The sequence below is a fragment of the Muscardinus avellanarius genome (genome assembly GCF_963383645.1).
Source record: "Muscardinus avellanarius genome assembly, chromosome: 10".
NCBI lineage: Eukaryota > Metazoa > Chordata > Mammalia > Rodentia > Gliridae > Muscardinus > Muscardinus avellanarius.
The window spans coordinates 111,252,328-111,275,090 of record NC_137796.1 but is presented as its reverse complement, the minus strand read 5'-3'; the positions used below and the strand labels follow the sequence as shown (position 1 = coordinate 111,275,090).

Sequence of the window (22,763 nt, the reverse complement as noted above, 5' to 3'; positions counted from 1 at the left end):
ACAGAAGTTCCCAGGCGCAGCGGGCCTCTCTCCTCCTTTCTCCTGAGCCCATTCCCAGCCCCGCGCACCCCGCCCGCTCTCGTCTCCATAAGCTCATCACTAGGCCGGGGCCCCGGCTTTCACAGGGTCAACTTGCCGGCTGGATCAGGGCCCTTCCTGCCGCGGTGGAGGAGCCTGGTCCGCCTGGACCTACACAAATCAGCAGCCCACTGAGCCGCCTGGACCTACAGGGCAGGACAGCTTGGGCACTTAGGCGCCCCCAGTGGCCGAGGGCGCATTCCCCACCGAGGAGGCTGGGGTGGCACGGGAGGGGCGTTTCCAGCCTCCGCGCTCACAGCAAGACACACTGCTTCAGTAGTTTGGAGCCCCAGGAGGACATGGCCCTTGGCCATGCTGAGCTGGAGCCCCGAGGGGGCGGGCGGGCTGGCTGTGGTCCACTGCCCACCCCGCCACCTTATGGTGCTCCAGCTCGGAAGGCTCCCACACCCCCGCGACCCCCTGCACCCATAGGGGGCAGGAGAGAATGCCCAGCGCTGCTCCCCGACCCCAGAGGGCCAAGCCGGGGGCCCTGCGGGGCTGTGTTATTTGCCACGATGATCATCCCATTCACGAGACTCCGCCTTTGCCTGCCTCAGTTTCCCCACTCTCTCGCCTGCGCTTCTGGGGGTCACCTCCCAAATTAACCTCCTGAGTGAAGTCCTGGCCCTCTCTTGGTTTGGGGGACCATGGTAAGACCTGGAACATCAGGCCCGTGTGTGATGGACACCTGGGATGTTCCCCAGCACCTGGGCTCCCAGATACCAGGAGCTCCTAGTCGGTCCATGAATTCTGATCGACCAGCCGGAGGGGCTTCTGCCGTTCGCAACTACAACTTGGCTGAAGCAGATGGTAGAGCGTTTTCAGAGTTAGGGATGGGTGTTGTGCCGGGCTGGGCGTGGGTGAACGGAAGGGGCCGTGCGGGAAGCCACCGCGGGGCCAGGAAAGCTCTGCAGAGCTCCACCTGACCTGCCTCAGTTTCCCCACTTCCTGCCTGTGCTTCCTAGGCTCACCTCCTAAGTACTCCACCTGCTAAGTCCTGGCCCTAGACTTCGGAGGACCATGGGAAGACCAAGGTGACACTTGTGGGGTGGGGCACAGTGGGGAGGGTTTGTTCCCCAGTACCCCACCCCTGTCTTCCCAGCCCCCAGGCAACCTGGAGCTATGACCATCTTATCTTTTTACCATTTTTTTTTTTCTTTGTGGTGCTGGGATGGAAACTAGGGGCATCCTACCTCTGAGCTACACCCCCAGTCCTAGTTTTTATTCTTTATTTTGAAACAGGGCCTCACTAAGTAGCTGAGGCTGGCCATGAACCGCGATCCTCCTGTCTCAGCCTCCCAAATGCTGGAATTACAAGGGTGCGCCACCACGCCCAGCTTTTCCACCATCTTTCTGATTGATCTAACTGGAGGGGGTTCTGCTGCTTCAGGGACTGGCTGATCCTGGGTGAACAGAGACAGTTGTTCAGGAAGCCACTAGGTCCCCAGAAAGCTCAGCAAGTTGCTAACGCAGACACGCTCACGTGTTTATTGGCAAACAGAACAGAACAGCCTGGTCCAGCAGGCTGTCCCTCCGCACCCCACGTGTCCCCGCGGGGAGCACCCACGCTCAGGCTGGCTGCAGTCTTGGAGCCGGGAGCAGAGGGAGGAAGAGCAGCAGCGGGGCGGCGTCCAGCCTGGGCGCGCTGCCTGAGATCAGATTCTGGATCCATGTGAAGTGGTAACTGACGTTGGTGTAGATTCCAGGCCGCAAGGGCTGGCCGCAGCCCTCACCCCAGCTCATGATGCCAACCTGGTACCACAGCCCGTCCAGGTCGCAGACCAAGGGGCCTCCCGAGTCACCCTGGGGAGCAGCGCGGGTGAGCCCAGAGCTCAGCTGGGGAGGGGTGGCTGGCGTGGATCCCACTCCTCCCCGGGCGCCTCCGTTTCCACATCTGCGGGCTGGGGGCTAAAGGACGAGCAGTCTGCTTTACAGGCTGGGCAGGGGGATGGCCATCGTCAGAAAAAAATGTATCCTAATATGGAATATGGACTCTAGATACCCAAAGCGATCTTGAAAAAGGACAAAGCTAGAAGATATATATTTTCTGATTTCAAACTTTATAAAGCTACAATAATTGAAACAGTGTAGTACTGTTATAAAGGCAGATATATAAACCATTGGAGTTAAATAAAAGCCTAGAGCTAAATTCTTCCATATATTGTCAAGTTATTTTTGACAAGGTTTCCACGAACATTTGGTGGAGGAAATAATGATCTTTTAACTAAATATTGTTGAAAAATAATAATTACACGAAAAAGAATAAAATTGGACCCTTACCTAACACCATATACAAATATTAACTCAAAATAGATAAAAGACATAAATATAAATCTTAAGACTATATACTTTTAGAAGAAAACCTGGGTCATAAAACCTCACAACATTGAAATTGGCAGTGATTTCTTGGATATGATTTCAATGGCACAGGTAACAGAAGGGTAAACAAACTCACTATATATATATCCAAAGACAATGTAAACAGAGTTAAAAGTTACTGATAGAATGGGATAAAATATTTCCAAATGCTATATCTGGAGATATATTAATATTCCAAATAGAAATCCTAAAAATTAGCAACAATAAAAGCAAACAATACAATTTAGAAATAGGTAAAAGACTAACATAAATAATGAATCTCCAAAGATAACCAATCTTAGTTGTCTGTTGGATGGAAAATCTTGTTTCTCTGGTTGGTGTGTGTTACCTATTTCTTCTTTGTAGTTATTCTCTTTGAGTGTTTTCTCTAGTGCTGGTTTTGAAGACATAATTTCCTTCAGTTTCTGTTTGTCATGGAAGCTTCTTATTTCCCCATCTAATTTGATAGAAAGTTTTGCTGGGTAGGAAATTTTTGGCTGGAAGTTGTTTTCTTTCAGAGTTTGGAATATGTTACTCCAAGCCCTTCTGGCTCTCATGACTTGGTTTGGGAAGTCTGGAGTGATTCTAATTGGTTTGCCTCTGAATGTCACTTGGCCCTTTGTTTTTGTTGCCTTTAAGATTCTCTGCTTGGCTTCCACATTGGTCATTTTGACAATTATGTGGCGTGGGGATCCTCTTCTCTGATCCTGTCTAAAGGGAGTTCTATAAGTTTCCTGGACCTGTGTATCGACCTCTTGCTCTATGTTTGGAAAATTTTCTACTATCACTTCCTTGAAGAGATTGTTGATCCCTTTGGTTTCACCTTCTTTTCCCTCCTCTATTCCAATTATTCTTAGGTTAGCTCTCTTAAAATGGGCCCATATTTCTTCAATGTCAGATTCCTGCTGTCAGATTTTTTTTTCTAAATTAGAAACTATGCGTTCATTTTTGGATTGCTCATCTTCTAAGAGCAAGATTCTGTTCTCCATGTGGTCTTATCGGTTGTTTGTACTTTGAATTGAGGCCTTTACTTCATTAATTGCATCCTTTGTCTCTTTTTGGCTCTCTCTGAATTCTTTTTGAAACACCTCTATTATTTCTACAGTTATTTTCCTGATTTGATCTTCTAGAAATCTCTGAATTTCTGTTTTATCCGGTTCTGATGTTGTGGGGTTGTGGGCATTCATTGCTCCATTGTTATTCCTCTTTCCCATGATTTCGGAAGTTTGTGACTTCTCTGGGTTCTTCCCTGTGTCACTACGACTTCACTTAAGGTGCTCTGGATCTCGAGTCTGTGGTATCTCAGTCCCCACTACTCCTTTACTAGGTTGTATCACAGAGTCTCCGACCCAGAGAGTCGATAGAGGCTGCTTTAGACTATGGGGGGTGCCAGATTGGGCGTTCTCCTATGGTGTGATGTCTCTGCCACCACCACTCCCCCACTGGGTCAAGTCCCTGGGAGTGCAGTACTGGGATATCTCCTCTAGGGGCCGCAATTTGACGCACTGTTGTTGAGTGCACTGATGGAGCTGTAGTGGACTCGCTGAATTCGCTGCTGCTGCCGCCGATGGCAATATAGCACCACTGCCACGCCCTCGGTCATGAGGCTGGCATATTTCTTCTCTGTTTTTGAGCTCCGCTCTGAGTCCTTGCAGGGTGTGCTGAGCCCAGCCCCTGGGAGCTTTAGATGCTCCCTGCGCTGAAAAATCTGCCAAATTCAGCCCGGCTGATCCGCAGCCACTCACCTCGGCTCGCTGTCCACCGCTCCTCTCTGGAGCCTGGTGGGCTGTTGAGTGCATTGGTCTGGAGCCGTCCGGTGAGCTCGCTGCTGCTGTCGGCAGTATGGCACGTCCTCAGCCGTGAGGCCGGTGTATCTCCTCTCTAGCTCAGAGCTCCGTTCTGAGTCCCCTCCTCTCTGGAGCCTGGTGCTGCAAGGGAAGATGGCGCCCGTGCCACTCCGCGCCGCGGCTCTGGCCGCTGCACTGCGGTCTGGTTTCTTTCTGGTGTCTCATTTTTCCAGCCCTCTTTTTCTCTGTCCCTTGTATTTACATTTTTTGTTTCTCTGCTGATAGTGTTTTCTGGCTCTGATTTTGTGGTTATAGAGATTGGTTGTTAGCGGGGCTCGTAAGCCCTGCTTTTCTCCGTCGCCATCTTCCCGGAAGTCTCTTGTATATTTAATTTGGAAACAGGGTCTTACTAAGTTGCTGAGAGCCTCACTAAGTAGCTGAGGCTGGCTTCGAACCTGTGTGATCCTCCTGTCTCAGCCCAAGCGCAGGGATTACAAGTGTGCGCCACCACGCCCGGCTGCATCTGTTTTACATTGAGTAGGGAAGAAGAGGAGTCATAAGCCAATAGTACAATTAAACTGGTTTTCTTTTTTCTTTTTTGTGGTGCTGGGGATGGAACCCAGGGCCTTGGGCATGCTAAGCAAGCACTTCACCACTGAGCTACATCCCCAGCCCCTGAGACCGGCTTTTACGCTTATCAACAGAGTTGCCTTTATCAGGCCTGTTTGTTTCTTTGGATGACCTTGGATTACTGATTGATGTCTCTTCATTTCAACCTGAAGGACCCCTTCTCCATTTCCTCTAGCAATTGGTCTTTTAGCCGTCGTGTATCTGAGAATGTCGTAATCCAGTGTGAGCAAGGCCCTGGGTTCAATCTACTTTCCGATTTGTACAGTGGAGGTGGAGGCTGCTGAGGTCAGCAGTGGAGACACCCTAGGCCAACGCAGACAGAGGGAGGGGCTACGGAGGCTGAGCTCCAGGGCCAGGACCAAAGTCCCCAGATCTGGCGAAACACATGAAACTGCGGAGTCACGAGGCTGAACGCCCTCCTAGTGTAGAGACCCACATGGAGACACAGTAGAATCAAATTGTGAAAAGACAAAGATGGAGTCTGCAAGTGGGCAGAGGCCAGGTGTTTTTGTTTGTTTGTTTTGTTTTTAGTGGTACTGGGGGTGGAACCCAGGGGCTTTCTACCTCGGGGCTATACTCCCAGACCCATTTTATACTTTATTTGGAAACAGGGTCTCACTAAGTTGCTGAGAGCCTCACTAAGTAGCCGAGGCTGGCTTCGAACCCATGCGATCCTCCTGTCTCAGCCTCCCAATTGCTGGGGTTACAAGTGTGCACCACCACACCCGGCTGAGAGGCCAGGTGTTACATCAAGGGACCTTAAACAAGCTCAGCAGCTGGCTAACATCCAGAAACCACAGACCCTCAAAGTAGCCAGGAGCCAGAGAGAGCCGGGCGTGGCGGCCCACACCTGAAGTCCTCGGACCTGGAGGCTGAGGCAGGGGATTACAGCCGGAAAAACACGGCTGAAGAGGATCCTTCAGGTTGAAGTAAAAGGACACTGCTGGATCTCGAGGTCCTCCAGGGAAATGAAGAGCACTTCTGAAGTAACGGCACTACCAGTATCCTCCTCCTCCTCATCATCATTATTGTTGTTGTTGTTATTATTATTATTATTATTATTACTATTTTTTAGTACTGGGGATTTTTATTTGGTACTAAGGATTGAGCCCAGGAGCATTCTACCTCCGAGATACACTCCCAGCCCTAGTTTTTACAGGGTCTCACTGAGTTGCAGAAAGCCTAAGTAGCTGAGACTGTCCACGAACCGCAATCCTCCTGTCTCAGCCTCCCGAATGCTGGGATGACAAGCGTGCGCCACCACGCCCGGCTTAATTCTCTGCTTTTAATAATGGATAGGAAAAGCAGAGAGAAAATCAATATGGAAATAGAAGATGTGAACACTATAAACCAAGTACATCTCATGGACACGCAGAGCAGGCCGTTTAAGCACATCAGATCACACCTTCCCTCAGGCACACGTGGGACAGTTTCTGTAATACACCATGGCAGCTCACGAAAAAGTCACAGTAAATTAGAAAACAATGATATCAGCCGGGCACGCTGGCACGCGCCTGTAATCCCAGTACTTTGGAGGCTGAGACAGGAGGACCGCAGGTTCAAGGCCAGCCTCAGCAACTTAGTGAGACCCTCACAACTTAGTGAGACTTTGTCTCAAAAATAAAAATAAATGAGGGATAGGTATGTAGCTTAGTGGAATGCTCCTGGGTTCAATTCCGGGTACCCCCCAACAAATGAATAATGTACAATGAATTTAAATGAGAAAGTATAAGACTCATGCACAGAAAATGACAAAATATTGCTGAAGTAAGTAACCAAGCTCCAAATAAACTGAAACATGAGTGTTCCTTGTTGGAGATTTATGGAAATACTCCCTACAACAACCTGCCGATCCAATGCGGTCTCATCCAGAGATCAATGACCTCCGTCAGAAATCCACAAGCTGCCTCTAAAATTCAAGGAAATAGCTAGGAACCCTAAGTAACTGAGATAATCTTGAGGAAGTAGAACAAAGCTGGATGATTCACACTTCCTGATTTCAAAGCAGACATTGTAAACCGGGTGCTGTGGCGCACGCTCGTCATCCCGGCATCGGGAGGCTGAGACAGGAGGATTAAAGGTTCAGGGCCAGCCTCAGCTACTTAGTGAGGCCCTCCGCAACGCAGTGAGACCCTGTTTCCAAATAAAGAACAATAGGGCTGGGATTGTGTGGCTCTGAGGTAGAATGCCTGGGTTCCATCCCCAGTACTGCAAAACAACAAAAACAAAAACAAAACCAGGGTGGGGGGGTGTAGCTCAGAGGTAGAATGCCCCCAAGTTCAATACCTGTCCTGTAAATAAGTAAGTAAATAAATAAATAAATAAATAAAAAAGGAATGCTGCAGAGTGGACTCACTTTGAACTACTGTATTGCATCAAGGAAGCCAGGCACAACAGGCCACACAGCCTGGGTTCCATTCACCCAGAGCAGACAGCTCAGAATTGGAGGAAGGCCTGCGTGGGGGCCCAGGGAGATGGGGCTCTTGCCACTGCTGGCTGGTATGGCTTTGGGGGCACAGCCAGGGGCCCTGCCTCCCAGACCAGCAGCTGCAGCCCCTGCTGCTCTCTCCTCTGCTCCCCAGAGCTAACACATGTGATCTCTCTCTCTCTCTCTCTCCCTCTCTCTCTCTCTCTCTCTCTCTCTCTCTCTCTCTCTCTCTCTCTCTCTCTCCCACCACGATGCCCTGAGGACCTGCAGCCCCGGCTCCCGCTTCCAAGCTGGTCTAATACACACTACAATCTCCGGAACTACTAAAAGCAAATAACCTTGTTCCCCTGAGTTTTCTGCGTCAGCTGTTTGAGCCAAGGCGGGGGAGTGCTGAGCGGGCTGCGGAGTCTCAGGGCCCCAGAGGCAGGGAGGGGCCGCTGCCCTGCCGTCCACCCGCCCTCCAGCCTCACCCAGGCTCTCCTGGATCACTCCCCAGCCGGCCACCCAGCAGTCGGAGCGGTGCAGGAACATGACGGTGGAGGACAGGACGCAGACGGGCTGGATGTACTTGCTGTAGGTGACGGAGGAGGCCAGCCTCAGCAGGGCGATGTCCTGCGACCTCCCGCTGGCCGTGGGGCTCAGGATGATGTCCTGCACGCGGTACCGGTGGAGGTAGGCCCGCAGGCTCCAGGGCGAGGGCTTGAGGGAGAGCTCCCCGAGCTGCACCACCCACTGGGAAGCGTCAGGGTACCTGGGGAGGCAGGGGGGGCGGCCACGGAGCACCCAGGCCCGAGACCCTGGGGCGGCTACTACCCGCTGGCCCTGGGTGCCATCAGCGAGGCCCCGCTAACGGCATGATGTCTCTGGAAAGGCAGAGCCCACACAGGCCACAACCAAAGTCCCTGCCCTGGCCCGTGGGGGAGCTGGAGGGAGGCCCTGGGGGCCTGTCCCTCTCAGAGTTATTCTAAGGTCAGGAGAATGGCGCCATGTCCTCCAGGTGGACCCCTGAGCATCCTGAATAGGATCAAGCAGATGTGGGGTCCGTGTGGGGCTCTCTGAAGGGTAGACTCAGACAGCTGCGTAAGCCAGGCATGGGGGGCACCCTCTAATCCCAGTACTTGGGAGGCTGAGACAGGAGGATCACAGGTTCAAGGCCAGCCTCAGCAACTTAGTGAGGCCCTCTGCAACTTACTCAGACTCTTTCAAAAAATTAATAAATAAAGCCATGTATCCTGGCTCATAATTGTAATCTCAGGATCTGGGAGCCTGAGGCAGGAGGATTGAAGGTTAGTGGCCAGCCTCAGAAACCTAGTGAGGCCCTGTTTCAAATTAAAAAAATAAAGCAGGGCTGAGAGTGTGGTTCAGAGGTAGAATGTCTCTAAATTTCATCCCCAGCACCACACCAAAAAACAAAATATAAAATGGAGCTAGGCGTGTACGATGTAATAGAGTGGAAGGGGGCGTGCCAGCCGAGAGGAAGCACGCGTGCCCAGGGGCGGGCAGGCTCACCTTCGGAAGCAGTGCGCGGCGCTGAGCACCCAGCGGCGGCCCAGCAGGCTGCCCGCGCACTCCCGGACCTTGGGCAGCTGCACCAGGGCCTGCCAGGGCCAGCGCCCGCGCCGCGACTCCGCGCCGCCCACTATCCGGCTGTGGATGTGCCGCAGGCCGCAGGGCTCTGGAGGACAGATGGACGGACGGGTGGTGAGCGGGACGGACGACGGGCAGTGGTGAGCGGACAGACGGACGGACACGAGGTGCGCGGACGGACGGACACGAGGTGTGCGGACGGACAGACGGACACGAGGTTTGCGGACAGACGGACGGACACGAGGTGAGCGGACAGACCGACGGACACGAGGTTTGCGGACGGACACGAGGTGCGCACAGACGGACGGACACGAGGTGTGCACAGACGGACGGACGGACACGAGGTGCGCACAGACGGACGGACACGAGGTGCGCACAGACGGACGGACGGACACGAGGTGCTCACAGACGGACGGACGGACACGAGGTGCGCACAGACGGACGGACACGAGGTGCGCACAGACGGACGGACACGAGGTGCGCACAGACGGACGGACGGACACGAGGTGCTCACAGACGGACGGACGGACACGAGGTGCGCACAGACGGACGGACACGAAGTGTGCACAGACGGACGGACGGACACGAGGTGCGCACAGACGGACGGACGGACACGAGGTGCGCACAGACGGACGGACGGACACGAGGTGCGCACAGACGGACGGACACGAGGTGCGCACAGACGGACGGACGGACACGAGGTGCGCACAGACGGACGGACGGACGGACACGAGGTGCGCACAGACGGACGGACGAACACGAGGTGCGCACAGACGGACGGACACGAGGTTTGCGGACAGACGGACGGACGGACACGAGGTGCGCACAGACGGACGGACGGACGGACGGACACGAGGTGCGCACAGACGGACGGACGGACGGACGGACACGAGGTGCGCACAGACGGACGGACGGACGGACGGACGGACACGAGGTTTGCGCACAGACGGATGGACACGAGGTGCGCACAGACGGACGGACGGACGGACGGACGGACGGACACGAGGTTTGCGCACAGACGGACGGACACGAGGTGCGCACAGACGGACGGACGGACGGACGGACACGAGGTGCGCACAGACGGACAGACGGACGGCGGCCGCCGCGCTCACTCTGCAGCAGCAGCGTGTTCCTGGGGCCCGGCGGGGGAGCACAAGATGGGGCGCCCGGCCGGGCCCCCCACGCCCGCGGCGGGCACGCTGGGCGGCGCCGGGGCTCCTGGCCGAGCTCGGGCTCCGGCGGCGCCTCTGCGGAGACGGACACGCGGGGGCCCCGAGTCTCCTCGGCCCGCAGCCCCGAGGCCCCGGCGCCCGGCCCACCCGTGTCCTCGGGGCCCGCCGGCCGCGGCGCCCGCAGCAGCAGCAGCAGCAGCAGCAGCAGCAGCAGCCGCGGCCCTGGCCACCCGCCCATGGCCCTTCCCAGCCGGCCGCCGCGGCTCCGGCCCGGGCGCCCCCTGCGGGAGACGCCGGCGGGGCGCCCTGCCACCTCCTGCGGCCCGGGGCCCAGGCCCAGCGGCCCCAGCTCCTTGGCCGGCACCACCCTTCTCCCCTGCACGGGCTCCTGGCTGCGGCCCTGCCTTCCTCCCCACCCTCCCCTCCCCAGGCCTGAGGGCCAGGGCCCAGGAAAGCCCTTGGCAGGCCTGGCGGGCAGGCTTGGCCGGCAGCAAGCGGCCTGCTGCTAAGGCCCCTCTCAGGCTGCACTGACTGAACCGCTGGCCCTGCTTTGACAGTGGACAGGCACGTGGTCCTGTAAAAGACCCCACCACTGCCCTGGGCCCCAGCAACTGCCTTCCTTGGGTGTGGGGCAGGGTTCCAGTTTGGAAGTTGTGCCGTCCCAGGTCTGAACCGTTAGCCGCTGCCCACACCAGCGCCCTGGGTCTTGGTTCCCCACAAGGTCGCACAGGACTCAGGAGAGTCGCAGTGCCCCTGGTTCAGGTTTACACAGAGAAAGGACCCTTTCCAAATTCAGCGGGAGCTTCCAGAGGTCCCGAGCTGAGGCCGTGGACAGTCAGGGAACTCAAGACTCCTTCCACGAAGTGGTGCCAGTGTGGCCGGCCGAGCCCTGGGGTCTGGGGTCTACTGGGGTCTTCAGGGATGATGGGACTTGAGCCTGTATTAGTTGCCAATAAGAGAAGTTAATTGCCAATGAGAACAAGTTTTCTCACTTAGACAAAACAACAAAATCCTTTGTCTCTAAGCTGTCAGCCAAGAGCTGCAGCCAAGGTTGACCCTGGTCAGCTAAAAGTGGGCTTTTAGCCGGGCGTGGTGGCGCACGCTTGTAATCCCTGCGCTTGGGAGGCTGAGACAGGAGGATCATGCAGGTTCGAAGCCAGCCTCAGCTACTTAGTGAGGCTCTCAGCAACTTAGTGAGATCCTGTTTCCAAATAAAATATTTTAAAAAATATAGGTCTGGGAATATAGCCCGAAGGTAGAAAGCCCCTGGGTTCCACCCTCAGTACCACACACACCAAAAAAAATAATTATAAAAAGCACTTGGGAGGTAGCTTGGAGGTAACATTTCCTTGGATTCACCTGGGCCTGGTGGCGCACACCTGTAATCCCAGCGCTTGGGAGGCTGACAGGAGGATCGCACAGGTCTGAAACCAGCCTCAGCTACTTAGTGCTCTCAGCAACTTAGCGAGACCCTGTTTCTAAATAAAATATAAAACAGGTCTGGGAGTGTAGCCTGAAAGTAGAAAAGCCCCTGGGTTTCACTCGCAGTACCACAAAAATAAATACATGAATAAATAAATAAAAGTGGGCTGTTAGACCAGTTGAACATTGAATGTTAAAACACAGACACCTACACTTAGAAAAAGAATTATATAACCAGGCGTGGTGGTGCACGCTTGTAATCCCTGCGCTTGGGAGGCGGAGACAGGAGGATCGCGTAGGTTTGAAGCCAGCTGTGCTGGCTTAAGAGACCCTGTTTCCAAATAAAAATATAAAAAAATAGGTCTGGGAGTGTAGCCTGGACGTAGAAGGGCTTCCAGGAACCCCAGTACCACTACCAAAAAAAAAAAAAAAAAGAAGAAGAAGAATTATATAGACTCTCACAACAGTTTAGACTAAAGTTAAAAGATAAAAATGCAAGCTATATTAACCCAATATTAATTACCAGTAACATAAAACAGTTATAGTGCCCAAAGCCTCTATACTTTTTTTTTTTTTTTTTTTTTTTTTTGGTGGTACTGGGGGTAGAACCCAGGGGCTTTCTACCTCTGGGCTATACTATATAGCCCAGACCTATTTTATATTTTATTTGGAAACAGGGTCTCACTGAGTTGCTGAGAGCCTCACTCAGTAGCTGAGGCTGGCTTCGAACCTGCGCGATCCTCCTGTCTCAGCCTCCCCAGCGCGGGGATTACAAGCGTGCACCACCACGCCCGGCTAACCTCTATACTTTTAAAGACTATATTCCCGTGTCTTTCTTTTCTTTATTGTAAAATAAGTTTTCAACATAGTAAGTAACTTGGAAATAAGGAAAAACTGAGAAGTGTCCAAGGACACAGGTGAACAGTACATGCCTTAAACTTTAAGGATAAAAATAAAACCCAAAACAAAGTGAACTTCTACGCTGCAGCCCCGGGACTTGCTAACCAAGTAACACATTTTATCAGTGATGTCTCAGACCTGTCTGTCTCTGAGGACGAATAAAGAAGGCTAACAGCAAAGACTCACGGCAGACAGAGCTGGCGGATCTGGACTTGTTTTGGTGGAAAAGAGAACTCTTGGCTAAGCAGGATGGGAGGAAGTTCTTTTTTTATTTATTTTTATTTATTTTTTTGCAGTACTGGGGTTTGGGGTTCCTGGAAACCCTTCTAACTCTGGGCTACACTCCCAGACCTATTTTATATTTTATTTGGAAACAGGGTCTCTTAAGCCAGCGCGGCTGGCGTCGAGCCTGCGCGATCCTCCTGTCTCCGCCTCCCAAGTGCGGGGACTACAAGCGTGCGCCACCACGCCCGGCCTGTCCCTTCTTTCTACCTCTGTAATAATAAAACTTTGCTTAATCGGGCGTGGTGGTACACGCTTGTAATCCCAGCATTTGGGAGGCTGAAACAGGAGGATCCAGGTTCAAGGACAGCCTCAGCTACTACTTAGTGAGGCCCTCTGCAATTCAATGAGACCCTGTTTCAAAATAAAGACTAAAAAATAGGGCTGGGGGTGTAGCTCGGAGGTTGAATGCTTCTGGGTTCCATCCCCAGTTCTACAAAATAAATAAATAAATAAATAAATAAATAAACTTTGCTCAAGCTCGCAGCCATGCAATTCTGGCTTTTTTTCCTAAACTAGCTAAGAACAAGAACCCACAGCGACATCTCAAACCATTACAGAGGAGGCATGAGGGGCCACGTGGCTGACCTTAGTGACGTGGTCTCCATCCCCGCCACGTGCGCACCTGACGCCGAGTGGCCCCGGCCCCCACTGCGAATCTCTGTCAGGGCCACCCAGAGCGGCCACCCTCAGGGTTACGGGACGCTCTTCTCAGGAGACTCCAAGGGCTCCTGTTACACCCCAGAGCTGGTCAGGGGCTGGCGGTCGACCTGAACGCCCTGATCCCGCCCAGTCTGCCCTGTAGTTCATAGCAACCGAGGTGACAAGCCGCCCCAGGAAACCAGGCATGCACCCGAGCGTCCGCCACAGTGGGCTGAGTCGGGAAGAGAGCCAAGCTTGCACCATGGAAGCAGGGCATGGGAAACTTGTTACTGGTGCCCCTCAGAAAGATCCTGGTGAGCCGGGCGTGGTGGCGCATGCTTGCAATCCCAGCGTTCGGGAGGCTGAGACCAGAGGATTGCGGCCCTCTGCAACTCAGTGAGACCCTGTTTCAAAACAAAGAATTACAAAAACAGGGCAGAGCCAGGTGTGGTGGCGCACGCTTGTAATCCCAGCGCTTGGAAGGCTGAGACAGGAGGATCGCACTGGTTCAAAGCCAGCCTCAGCTACTTAGTGAGACCCTGTTTCCAAGAAACATATAAAATAGGTCTGGCGGTAGGTGTAGCACAAAGATAGAAAGCCCCTGGGTTCCATCCCTAGCACCACAAAAAAGGAAAAAGAAAATAAAAACCAAAAACAAAACAGGGCAGGGAGTGTAGCTCAGAGGTCAAATGTCCCTGGGTTCCATCTCCAGATCTGCAAAAAATAAAGATCCTGGCAGAGCCGGGAGTGGTGGTGCATGCTTGTAATTCAAGTACTCAGAAGGCTGAGAGAGAAGGATCGCAGGTTCCAGGACAGCCTCAGCTACTTAGTGTGACCCTTAGCAACCTAGTGAGACTCTGTTTCCAAATAAGAAATAAAACTGGCCTGGGGTGTAGCTTAGTGGTAGAATACTTCTGGGTTCAATCCTCAGTACCGCAAAAAATAAACAACAGAAAACTTTGCATTGTGCTGGGTGTAGTTTTTCACTTCCGGAACCTCAGTACTTAGAAGGCTGAGGCAGAAGGATCCCAGGTTCATGGCCAGCCTCAGCAACCTAGTGAGACCCTGTTTCAAAATAAAAACATAAAATCGGGCTGGAGGTGTAGTGCAGAGGTAGAAAACCCCTGAGTTCAATTCCTGGTACCAAATTAATAAATAAATATAAAAAACTATGTGTTGGTGAAAGAAATTGCACTCTGGATGAGAGAGGTTGTGAAAGATTTCTCTCTCTCTCTCTCTCTTTCTCTTTTTCTTTTCTTTTCTTTTCTTTCGTGGATTGAACCCAGGGGCATTCTACCTCTGAGCTATACCCCAGCCTGTTTTATTTGGAAACAGGGTCTCACTAAGTTGCTGAGGTTGAACTCAACTCTGTGATCCCAGCCAGGCACCTTGGCGCAGGGCTGTAATCTCAGTACTTGGGAGGCTGAGACAGGAGGATATCGGGTTCAGTTTCAGCAACTTAGTGAGGACCTCCACAACTTAGGGAGATCCTATTTCATTTTATTTTATTTTTTAATATTTATTTATTTATTTATTGTGGTACTGGGGTTCTTGGAAGCCCTTCTACCTCCGGGCTATGCTCCCAGACTTATTTTATACTTTTTTTTATTTTTGGAAACAGGGTCTCTTAAGCCAGCGCATCTGGCTTCAAACCTTCACGATCCTCCTGTCTCCGCCTCCCAAGCGAGGGGATTACAAGTGTGCGCCACCACGCCCGGCTTGAAATCCTATTTCAAAATGAATAAAATAGGGCGGGGAACGTATCTTAGAGGTAGACCACTCCTGAGTTCAATCCTTAGTACCAGAAGGAAAACAAAATCTGCTAGCTAACGTGGATGTTTTGTTTTTGTGAAGCCAGAGATTGAACCCAGGGACAGTCACCTCCGCGCTACATCTCCAGCCTTGTGTTTTTTTTAATTTATTTTTATTGGTGCATTGTAATCATACATCACATTGGAATACAAGACTTGAGAGGATATAAAAGCACACATCATCCAATTAGCCCTCATCCAGTCCCCATCCCCTTCCCTCCCCCTCCCTGGATCCCATGCTTGTTTGGTGATTAACTTTGATACATATGTTTATGTACTTCCTGCTTTTTAAAGAGGCTCCATCCTCCCCTATTCCATGCCCTCTGATTGGTCACCTTAATTGCTTCACTACAGGGCCCTTTCTATAGCTCGACCTCTTCCTGTTGCCCGTTTCCTCCTAGTTATTGCTGATTAGGGGAAGCATCTGGTTTTAATTTTCTGCGCTATTTCTCTGTGCATGCCGCGCTGCAAATACCGATCCCACTCTTGACGGCCCCAGTGGTGGCCTGGCTACCCAGTGGACTGATCCAGACCTCACTGGCTCAAGCAGCGGCCTTGCCTCATAGGAGGCCCCGGTTCTGGTCTCGCTGGCCCCGACACTGGCCTAACCCCTCAGCTGGTTCTGATCCCGGCCTCGGAGGCCCCAGCACCAGCCTTCCTCACGGCAGGCTCCGATGCTAGCCGTTTTTTTTTTTTTTAACAAGGTCTCATTAAGTTACTGAGGCTGGCTGTGTGCCTGCATCCTCCTGTCTCAGTGGTGGGGACAAAAGTTTCAGAAGGACACACAGGGTTGGGGACACCCCTGGGGGCTGCAGCTCTGCCTCCCTTCCGCTCCCCAGGGCACCGGCCTCAGAAGGTGGCCTTTTCTGGCTCTGCCCGGGTGGCAGCAGGGTGACAGGTCCTCTGCCCTTGAGCAGTTCCTGCACTGCAGGTGGAGACCATAAAGGCAGAGCAGGTGGGGCTTGGCCAGGTACACAGAGCATGTGCCAGCGTCCAGGTGGTCCTGGTGCTATGATTCCAAGGCCGGGACAGGGCGGGGGACACCCTGGGGGTCGTGCCAAGACCCCAGACCCTGCAGGACAGGATGCAGGGAGGCGAGGAGGAGTCGAGGAGTCCTGTGAGGGGCTGGGCCTCTGCCCCAGGTGGTAAGGCAGGTGTGCAGCCGCACCCCAGGGCGAGCCCAGGGTGAGCGGCAATCGCCTCCCACCTTCCTGGAGAGGCAGGGAACTCTGAACCCAAAACGGCAGTGGGGTGTGGCCGCATGATGGCGCAGGCCCTCGCTCACATCCTGCTCGCCCTGCTCCCCGGAGCCCTTCTGGGCGCTGAGGACCCCTCCTCTCCCCTGCCCAGCCTCTCCCCCAGCGTCGACCTGGACTCAGGTAGGACACATAGAGAGGTGGGCAGGAGCTGCGGGAGGACCGGGGCCCAGGCTGGGGCCGGATGGGAGGTGCCTGCGCCCGCTCCTTGGTGATGTTAGGGAGCCGCTCTCACCACCCACGGTGCGTCCCCAGGTCCCCGTGCTGTGAGTGGTGAGGACACTGAGGCCTCGGGAGGGAGGGCCGCGTGGTGACGGGCCGCCCACTCTCGGCAGTGTGTGGACGTCCGCGGGCCTCCGGCCGCATCGTGTCTGGGCAGGACGCCCAGCCCGGAGAGTGGCCTTGGCAGGTCAGCCTGAGAGTGTCCGGCGAGCACGTATGTGGGGGATCCTTGATCGCGGAGGACTGGGTGCTCACTGCCGCCCACTGCTTCAGCCAGTGAGTGTCTCCCAGGGCCCCTGACCTCCCGGGCCCTCCCAGCACCCCCATTTTCTCTCTCGGCAGATTGCTTTGCCATTCAGGATGGCCCCGTCCCTGGCTGGCCCTGGCGTCAGGGTGGGGAAGGACTGGGAGACGTCCTTCCCCAGGACGTGGCGTGGCGGCCCCACGCCCCAGAAATGACTGTCCCTGTCGACCTTTAGCTTTCTTCTACATCAGAATGTCCCTCATTGATCCAAGGTCTCGGCCACACTGTCCGCCAGGCAGGGGGCCTTTGGATGTCTGGCTTGACTTCCGCCATTCTGTTCCTCAGCTGCCAGGTGACAGGGGACTCCCAGGGTTGTGGTCACCGTGTGTGTGTGTGTGTGTGTGTGTGTGTGTGTGTGTGTGTTCCTGTTTTGAAAGAGGGTCTTCTCAGGTTGCTGAAGGCCCGGCTAAGTTGCTGAAACTGGCCTGGAACCTGTGATCCTCTTGTCTCAGCCGCTAAAGCAGTGGGTTGCGGGTGTGCACCGCACGCTCGGCTGGCAGTCAACTTCAGTGTGACCGTCAGAGGATGCTTGGTGCTGCTGCTGTGTGCTCAGCCTTCAGAGAAGTCCAGCACTAGCCGGGCGTGGTGGGCACACTTGTAATCCCAGCATCGGGGAGGCTGAGACAGGAGGATCGCGCAGGTTCGAAGCCAGCTTCAGATACTTAGTGAGGCTCTCAGCAACTTAGTGAGACCCTGTTTCCAAATAAAATAGAAAATAAGTCTGGGAGGATAGGCGAGACATAGAAAAGCTTCTGGGTTCCATCCCCAGCACCACAAACAAAAAAGGTCTGGGGTATAGCTCAGTGATAGGATGTCCATGAGTTCATTCCCCAGTAACACGCATATATATACACGCACGCGTGCGCGCGCGCGCGCACACACACACACACACACACACACACACACGATTGTCTCCCCTCCTCATGGGGAGCAAAGCCTATAGGACCCTTGACCTTCCGCCCCAGGAACCACCCCCTATCTGACTACCAAGTGCTGCTGGGCTCCATCTCCTCCTACCCTGCCGCCGGTGAGGCGGGGGAGCTGCGCGCCGTGGCCCAGAGCATCACGCACCCCAGCTACTCCGAGGACCTCCACAGAGCCGACATCGCCCTGGTACAGCTGGCCTCTCCCGTCACCTTCAGCGACCTCATCCTTCCCATCTGCCTCCCCAGACCCGGAGACCCCCTGGGTCCTGGCACCTGGTGCTGGGTCACCGGCTGGGGCAACGTGGAAATCAATCAGCGTAAGGATGTTCAGAGATGGTGGCGGGGTGGGTCACTCGGCAGGGAGTCCCGAGCCCACGCTCATCGGGACAGCTACCCCGGGGAGCCTGGCACAACCTGGCAGGTAACCTCGCCGCAGCCCACCGCTCCCGCACGCATGCGAGCTGGGCCCCACCGTTCTCGGCCCGTCCCCGTGGGCCTGCAGGAGCTGCCTGGCTGTTTGCTGGGTGGAGCGAGGACCTGCTGGGTTGAAGGGAGGGTCCTGCCGAGTGCTGCAGGGTCAAGTTACTGGGTGGCTTCAAACCCAAAGGAGGTCTTCTGTCCTAGTTCTGGGGCCAGAAGCCTGAGTTTTGGCTGTGGTCCACTGAGGCTCAAGGGAGGGTCCCCGCGGGTCTCTCCCTGCCTCTGTGGGTGTCGGCCCGCCTTGGCTTCCAGCTGCACTGCCCCGACTCTGCCTCCATCTTACTCAGCGTGAAGACGTCGCACCTGATGTGTGTCCCTGTGTCTCCTCTCCTGCCTCTGACAAGATGTTCTCACCCAAATCTGTGGCATTCTCTTCCTCTCTCTCGTTCGCTCTCTCTTTCGCTCTCTCTCTCTCTCTCTCGTACTAGAGATTGAACCCAGAGACATTCTACCTTTGAGCTATACCCCAGCCCTTTTTATTTAGAAAGAGTCTTGATAAGTTGATGAGAGCCTCACTACTTGCTGAGGCTTGCCTCAAATCTGCGATCCTCCTGTCCCAGCCTCCCAAGTACAGGATTCCAGGCGTGTGCCACACGCCCGGCCGATGCTCTCTCTCATCTCACTGATCATATCTGTAGAGCCCCTTTTCCAAATAAGGTCACAGTCCAAGTTCTGGGCAGACACAAATTTGGAGGTCACACAGTTCAACCCACCCTCCACCTACCAGATCCCTTTTGACCTGAGACCTGGGAAGCTGAGAAGAGTAGGGTCCCAGGGTGGACGCAACTTGGTCGCTTGCCCCGTCCCACCCCGCTGCCCCTTGCGAGGGTGAGACCCACGAAGCCTCCTGATGCGTGTGTGCAGCTGGAGAAGGGATGCGTCACTAGCTGGTGACGAATCAGTGGCTCCCATGGGGCATCGGCAGGACTTTGTGTCAGCAGATGAGACCCCTGCTCTGGGAAGCAGAAACGGCACCTGTCGCGGTCCATCCAGTCAACTTTACGGACGTGTGAGATAGCCCGGGTGGGAGCCGGGAGTGAGGCCGCGCCATCCCCGCTGATCTCTGCCGGTCCTCCCCCCAGCGCTGCAGCCGCCCTTCACCCTGAAGGAGCTGTGCTTGCCCCTCATTGACGCCCAGACCTGCGATGCCTACTACCATGAGAATTCCGTCTCCAGCCAGGAGCCCGCCATCCTGGACGACATGCTGTGTGCTGGCTTCGAGGAGGGCCAGAAGGACGCCTGCCAGGTGAGGAAGCCGCCTGGCCAGCCGTCCCTCCCGGCCGCCCAGCCGCCTCCCAGGACAGAGGACAACATCTTGGTTTCTGTTTTTCAATACAGGGGAGGATCACAGATTTGAGGCCAGCCTCAACTACTTAGTGAGGCCCTGTTTTAAAATAAAGAATAAAAAAATAGTGGGCGTGGTGGCGCACGCTTGTAATCCCCGCGCTCGGGAGGCTGAGACAGGAGGATCGCACGGGTTCGAAGCCAGCCTCAGCTACTGAGTGAGGCTCTCGGCAACTTAGTGAGACCCTGTTTCCAAATAAAATATAAAATAGGTCTGGGAGTATAGCCCGGAGGTAGAAAGCCCCTGGGTTCCACCCCCAGTACCACAAAAAAAAAAAAAAAAAAAAAATAGGACCAGGAGGATAGCTAGGAGGTAGAGGGCCTCTGGGTTAAATTGCCAGTACTGAAACAAACAAACAGAAAAAGAGTCTCGCTAAGTTGCTGAGGGCCTCACTAAACTACTGAGGCTGGCCACGAACCTGAAATTCTTCTCTCAGCCTCTCAGGTATCACAGGAATGCACTACCATGCCCAGCCCTCCCTCCTTTCAAATATCATAATATATAAATAATGGTGGGGGCTGGGAGTGCAGCTGGGTGGTTAGCGCTTGCCTAGTGAACCCAGGTCCTGGGTTCCATCCCTACACCGTGCACGCACACACACATCAGAACCTGCCATATTCCTGGTTCTGATCTCTATTCTGAGAGCTTTTCCTGTGGGGCCGGAATTTTCCCCTTTCCCCCTCAAAATAACACCCCAAGCCTTTAGCCTTATGTTCATGCAGCGAAAGTCGCTCTAAGCTGCTTCTCTTCCTCCGCTCTCACACCAACCCTGACTGCCAACCCCCCTCTCTTGCTTTACCTGGAAGTAGGGATATTTTACTCAGTTTCAATTAATTTTATGGGTGGATTATAATTTTTTTTTTTTTTTGGTGGTACTGGGGGTGGAACCCAGAAGCTTTCTACCTCCGGGCTATACTCCCAGACCTTTTTTATATTTTATTTGGAAACAGGGTCTCACTAAGTTGCTGAGAGCCTCACTAAGTAGCTGAGGCTGGCTTCGAACCTGTGCGATCCTCCTGTCTCAGCCTCCCAAGCGCAGGGATTACAAGCGTGCACCACCACGCCCGGCTATGGGTGGATTATAATTATATGTAATAGTGGGATTCATGTCACATATTCGTGAACATGCATTATATAACTTTGTCAATTAAATTTCTCAGTCCCTCCTCTCTCCCTCTGATCCTCTTTCTCTGCTCCATGATCTTCCAGAAAAGATATTTTTAAAAAAGCAAGCAATAATATTAGCAACGCAAGCACTGCTCTGAGTCCCATCAGAGGCATTCTACCTCCGCGCTATTTTTATTTTTTTATTTTTGGTGGTACTGGGGTTCCTGGAAACCCTTCTACCTCTGGGCTACACTCCCAGACCTATTTTATATTTTTATTTGGAAACAGGGTCTCTTAAGCCAGCGAGGCTGGCTCCAAACCAGCGCGATCCGCCTGTCTCTGCCTCCCAAGCACCGGGATTACAAGCGTGTGCCACCATATCCAGCTCTGTAGTTTAAAATTTGAGAATAGATGGTCCGCATTACTCGTTCTATCTGCCAGGGATTTCACCCCTCTCCAGTGCCCAGACCAGCCATCCCCACCACCTTCCAGAAACTTCCAATACATAGATCCTCCCCTCCTAGGCCCCGGCAGGAGATGGCTGAGGGGAGGCCGGTGAGGGAGCTCGATTCCTCACCTCGGGCAGCCCCTTCACCTCCGAAGCCCTTCTTTCTCCAGGGTGATTCCGGAGGGCCCCTGGTCTGCGACATTGGGGACGTCTGGGCCCAGGCAGGGGTGGTGAGCTGGGGGGCCGAGTGTGCCCTCCCCAAGAGGCCAGGTGTTTACATGAACGTCAGCGTCTACGCCTCCTGGATCGTCAGCACCATCAGCAACTCGGGCGCCGACGGAAGATGCTCTCCCGGGCTCGCGGGCGTCTTGGTCTCTGTCCTTGGGCTGCTCCTGGCTCCCATGAGCGGAACCCCGGTCTCCCTGGGACTTGCCTAACAGGCACCCCATCATCCAGCCCCTGCACCCCAGCTCCTGCCTGCTCCCTGCTCCCTGCCAGGACCCCTCCCACTCCAGGGCAAGCCACCTCGCAGCATGTCCCTCTCAGCAGTTTCTGGGGCTCTGGGGAATAAAAATTTAATTTAATTTAATTTTTTTTTGCGGTACTGAGGATGGAATCCAGGGGCATTCTATCTTAAAGTTACACCCACCCCCAGCCATATTTTTTACTCTTTATTTTGAAACAGGGTCTCAGTGAGTTGCAAAGGGCATCACTAAACAGCTGAGGCTGTCTGTGAACCGTGATCCTCCTGTCTCAGCCTCCCGAATGCTGGGACAAACATGGGCCACCACGCCCAGATTTTATTTAAATTTTATTTAAAATCTTATTTTATAAAAATAAAAAAGCGCCGGGCATGGTGGCACACGCTTGTAATCCCCGTGCTTGGGAGGCGGAGACAGGAGGATGGCGCAGGTTCGACGCCAGCCTCCGCTGGCTTAAGCGACCCTGTTTCCAAATAAAAAATATAAAATAGGTCTGTGAGTGTAGCCCGGAGGTAGGAGGCCCCTGGGTTCCATCCCCAGTACCACAAAAAAAATTAAAAAATAAAAAATAAAAGAGCAACAGAGTCTCACTAAGTAGCTGAGGATGGTCGTGAACCTGCAATCCTCCCGTCTCAGCCTCCCAAGTACTGAGATTACAAGCCTGTTCCACCATGCCTGGTTAAATATACTTTGTTTTGCGGGTCTGGGTCTGGGGATTGAACCCAGGGGCATTCTACCTCCAAGCTGCGCCCCCAGCCTTATTTTTTATTCTTTATTTTGAAACAGGGTCTCGGTAAGTAGCAGAGGGCCTCACTGAAGTAGCTGAGGCTGGCTATGAACCCGCAATCCTTCTGTCTCAGCCTCCCAATTTCTGGGATTACAAGTGTGCACCACCACACCCAGCAGCCTTTTAAAAATAATGTGTATTTAAGCCGGGCGTCGTGGCGCACGCTTGTAATTCCAGCATTTGGAGGCTGAGCCGGTTGATCACGGTTCACGGACAGCCTCAGCTACTTAGTGAGGCCTTCTTCAATTTAGTGAGGCCCTGTTTCAAATTAAAAAGAATAAAAAATAGGGCAGGGGGTATAGCTTGGAG

General features: G+C 53.8%; 2 protein-coding genes across 2 annotated transcripts; one reads left to right on the top strand and one right to left on the bottom strand.

Moving 5' to 3' along the window:
- Window positions 1-1,647: 1,647 nt before the first annotated feature.
- On the bottom strand, window positions 1,648-10,278 carry LOC308268887 (serine protease 41-like; the record flags this gene model as incomplete). The annotated part of the gene is made up of 5 exons (XM_080703990.1): window positions 1,648-1,881; window positions 7,546-7,646; window positions 7,752-8,032; window positions 8,791-8,956; window positions 9,981-10,278. 5 exons carry the CDS (start codon window positions 10,276-10,278, stop codon window positions 1,648-1,650), a joined length of 1,080 nt encoding a protein of 359 aa, XP_080560116.1.
- Window positions 10,279-16,361: 6,083 nt separating this feature from the next.
- Window positions 16,362-21,622, top strand: LOC308268886 (serine protease 33-like; the record flags this gene model as incomplete). Its single annotated transcript, XM_080703989.1, has 6 exons — window positions 16,362-16,476; window positions 16,609-16,626; window positions 16,689-16,851; window positions 17,845-18,122; window positions 19,368-19,531; window positions 21,356-21,622. The coding sequence occupies 6 exons, from the start codon at window positions 16,362-16,364 to the stop codon at window positions 21,620-21,622; spliced, it is 1,005 nt and encodes a 334-aa protein (XP_080560115.1).
- Window positions 21,623-22,763: the final 1,141 nt, after the last annotated feature.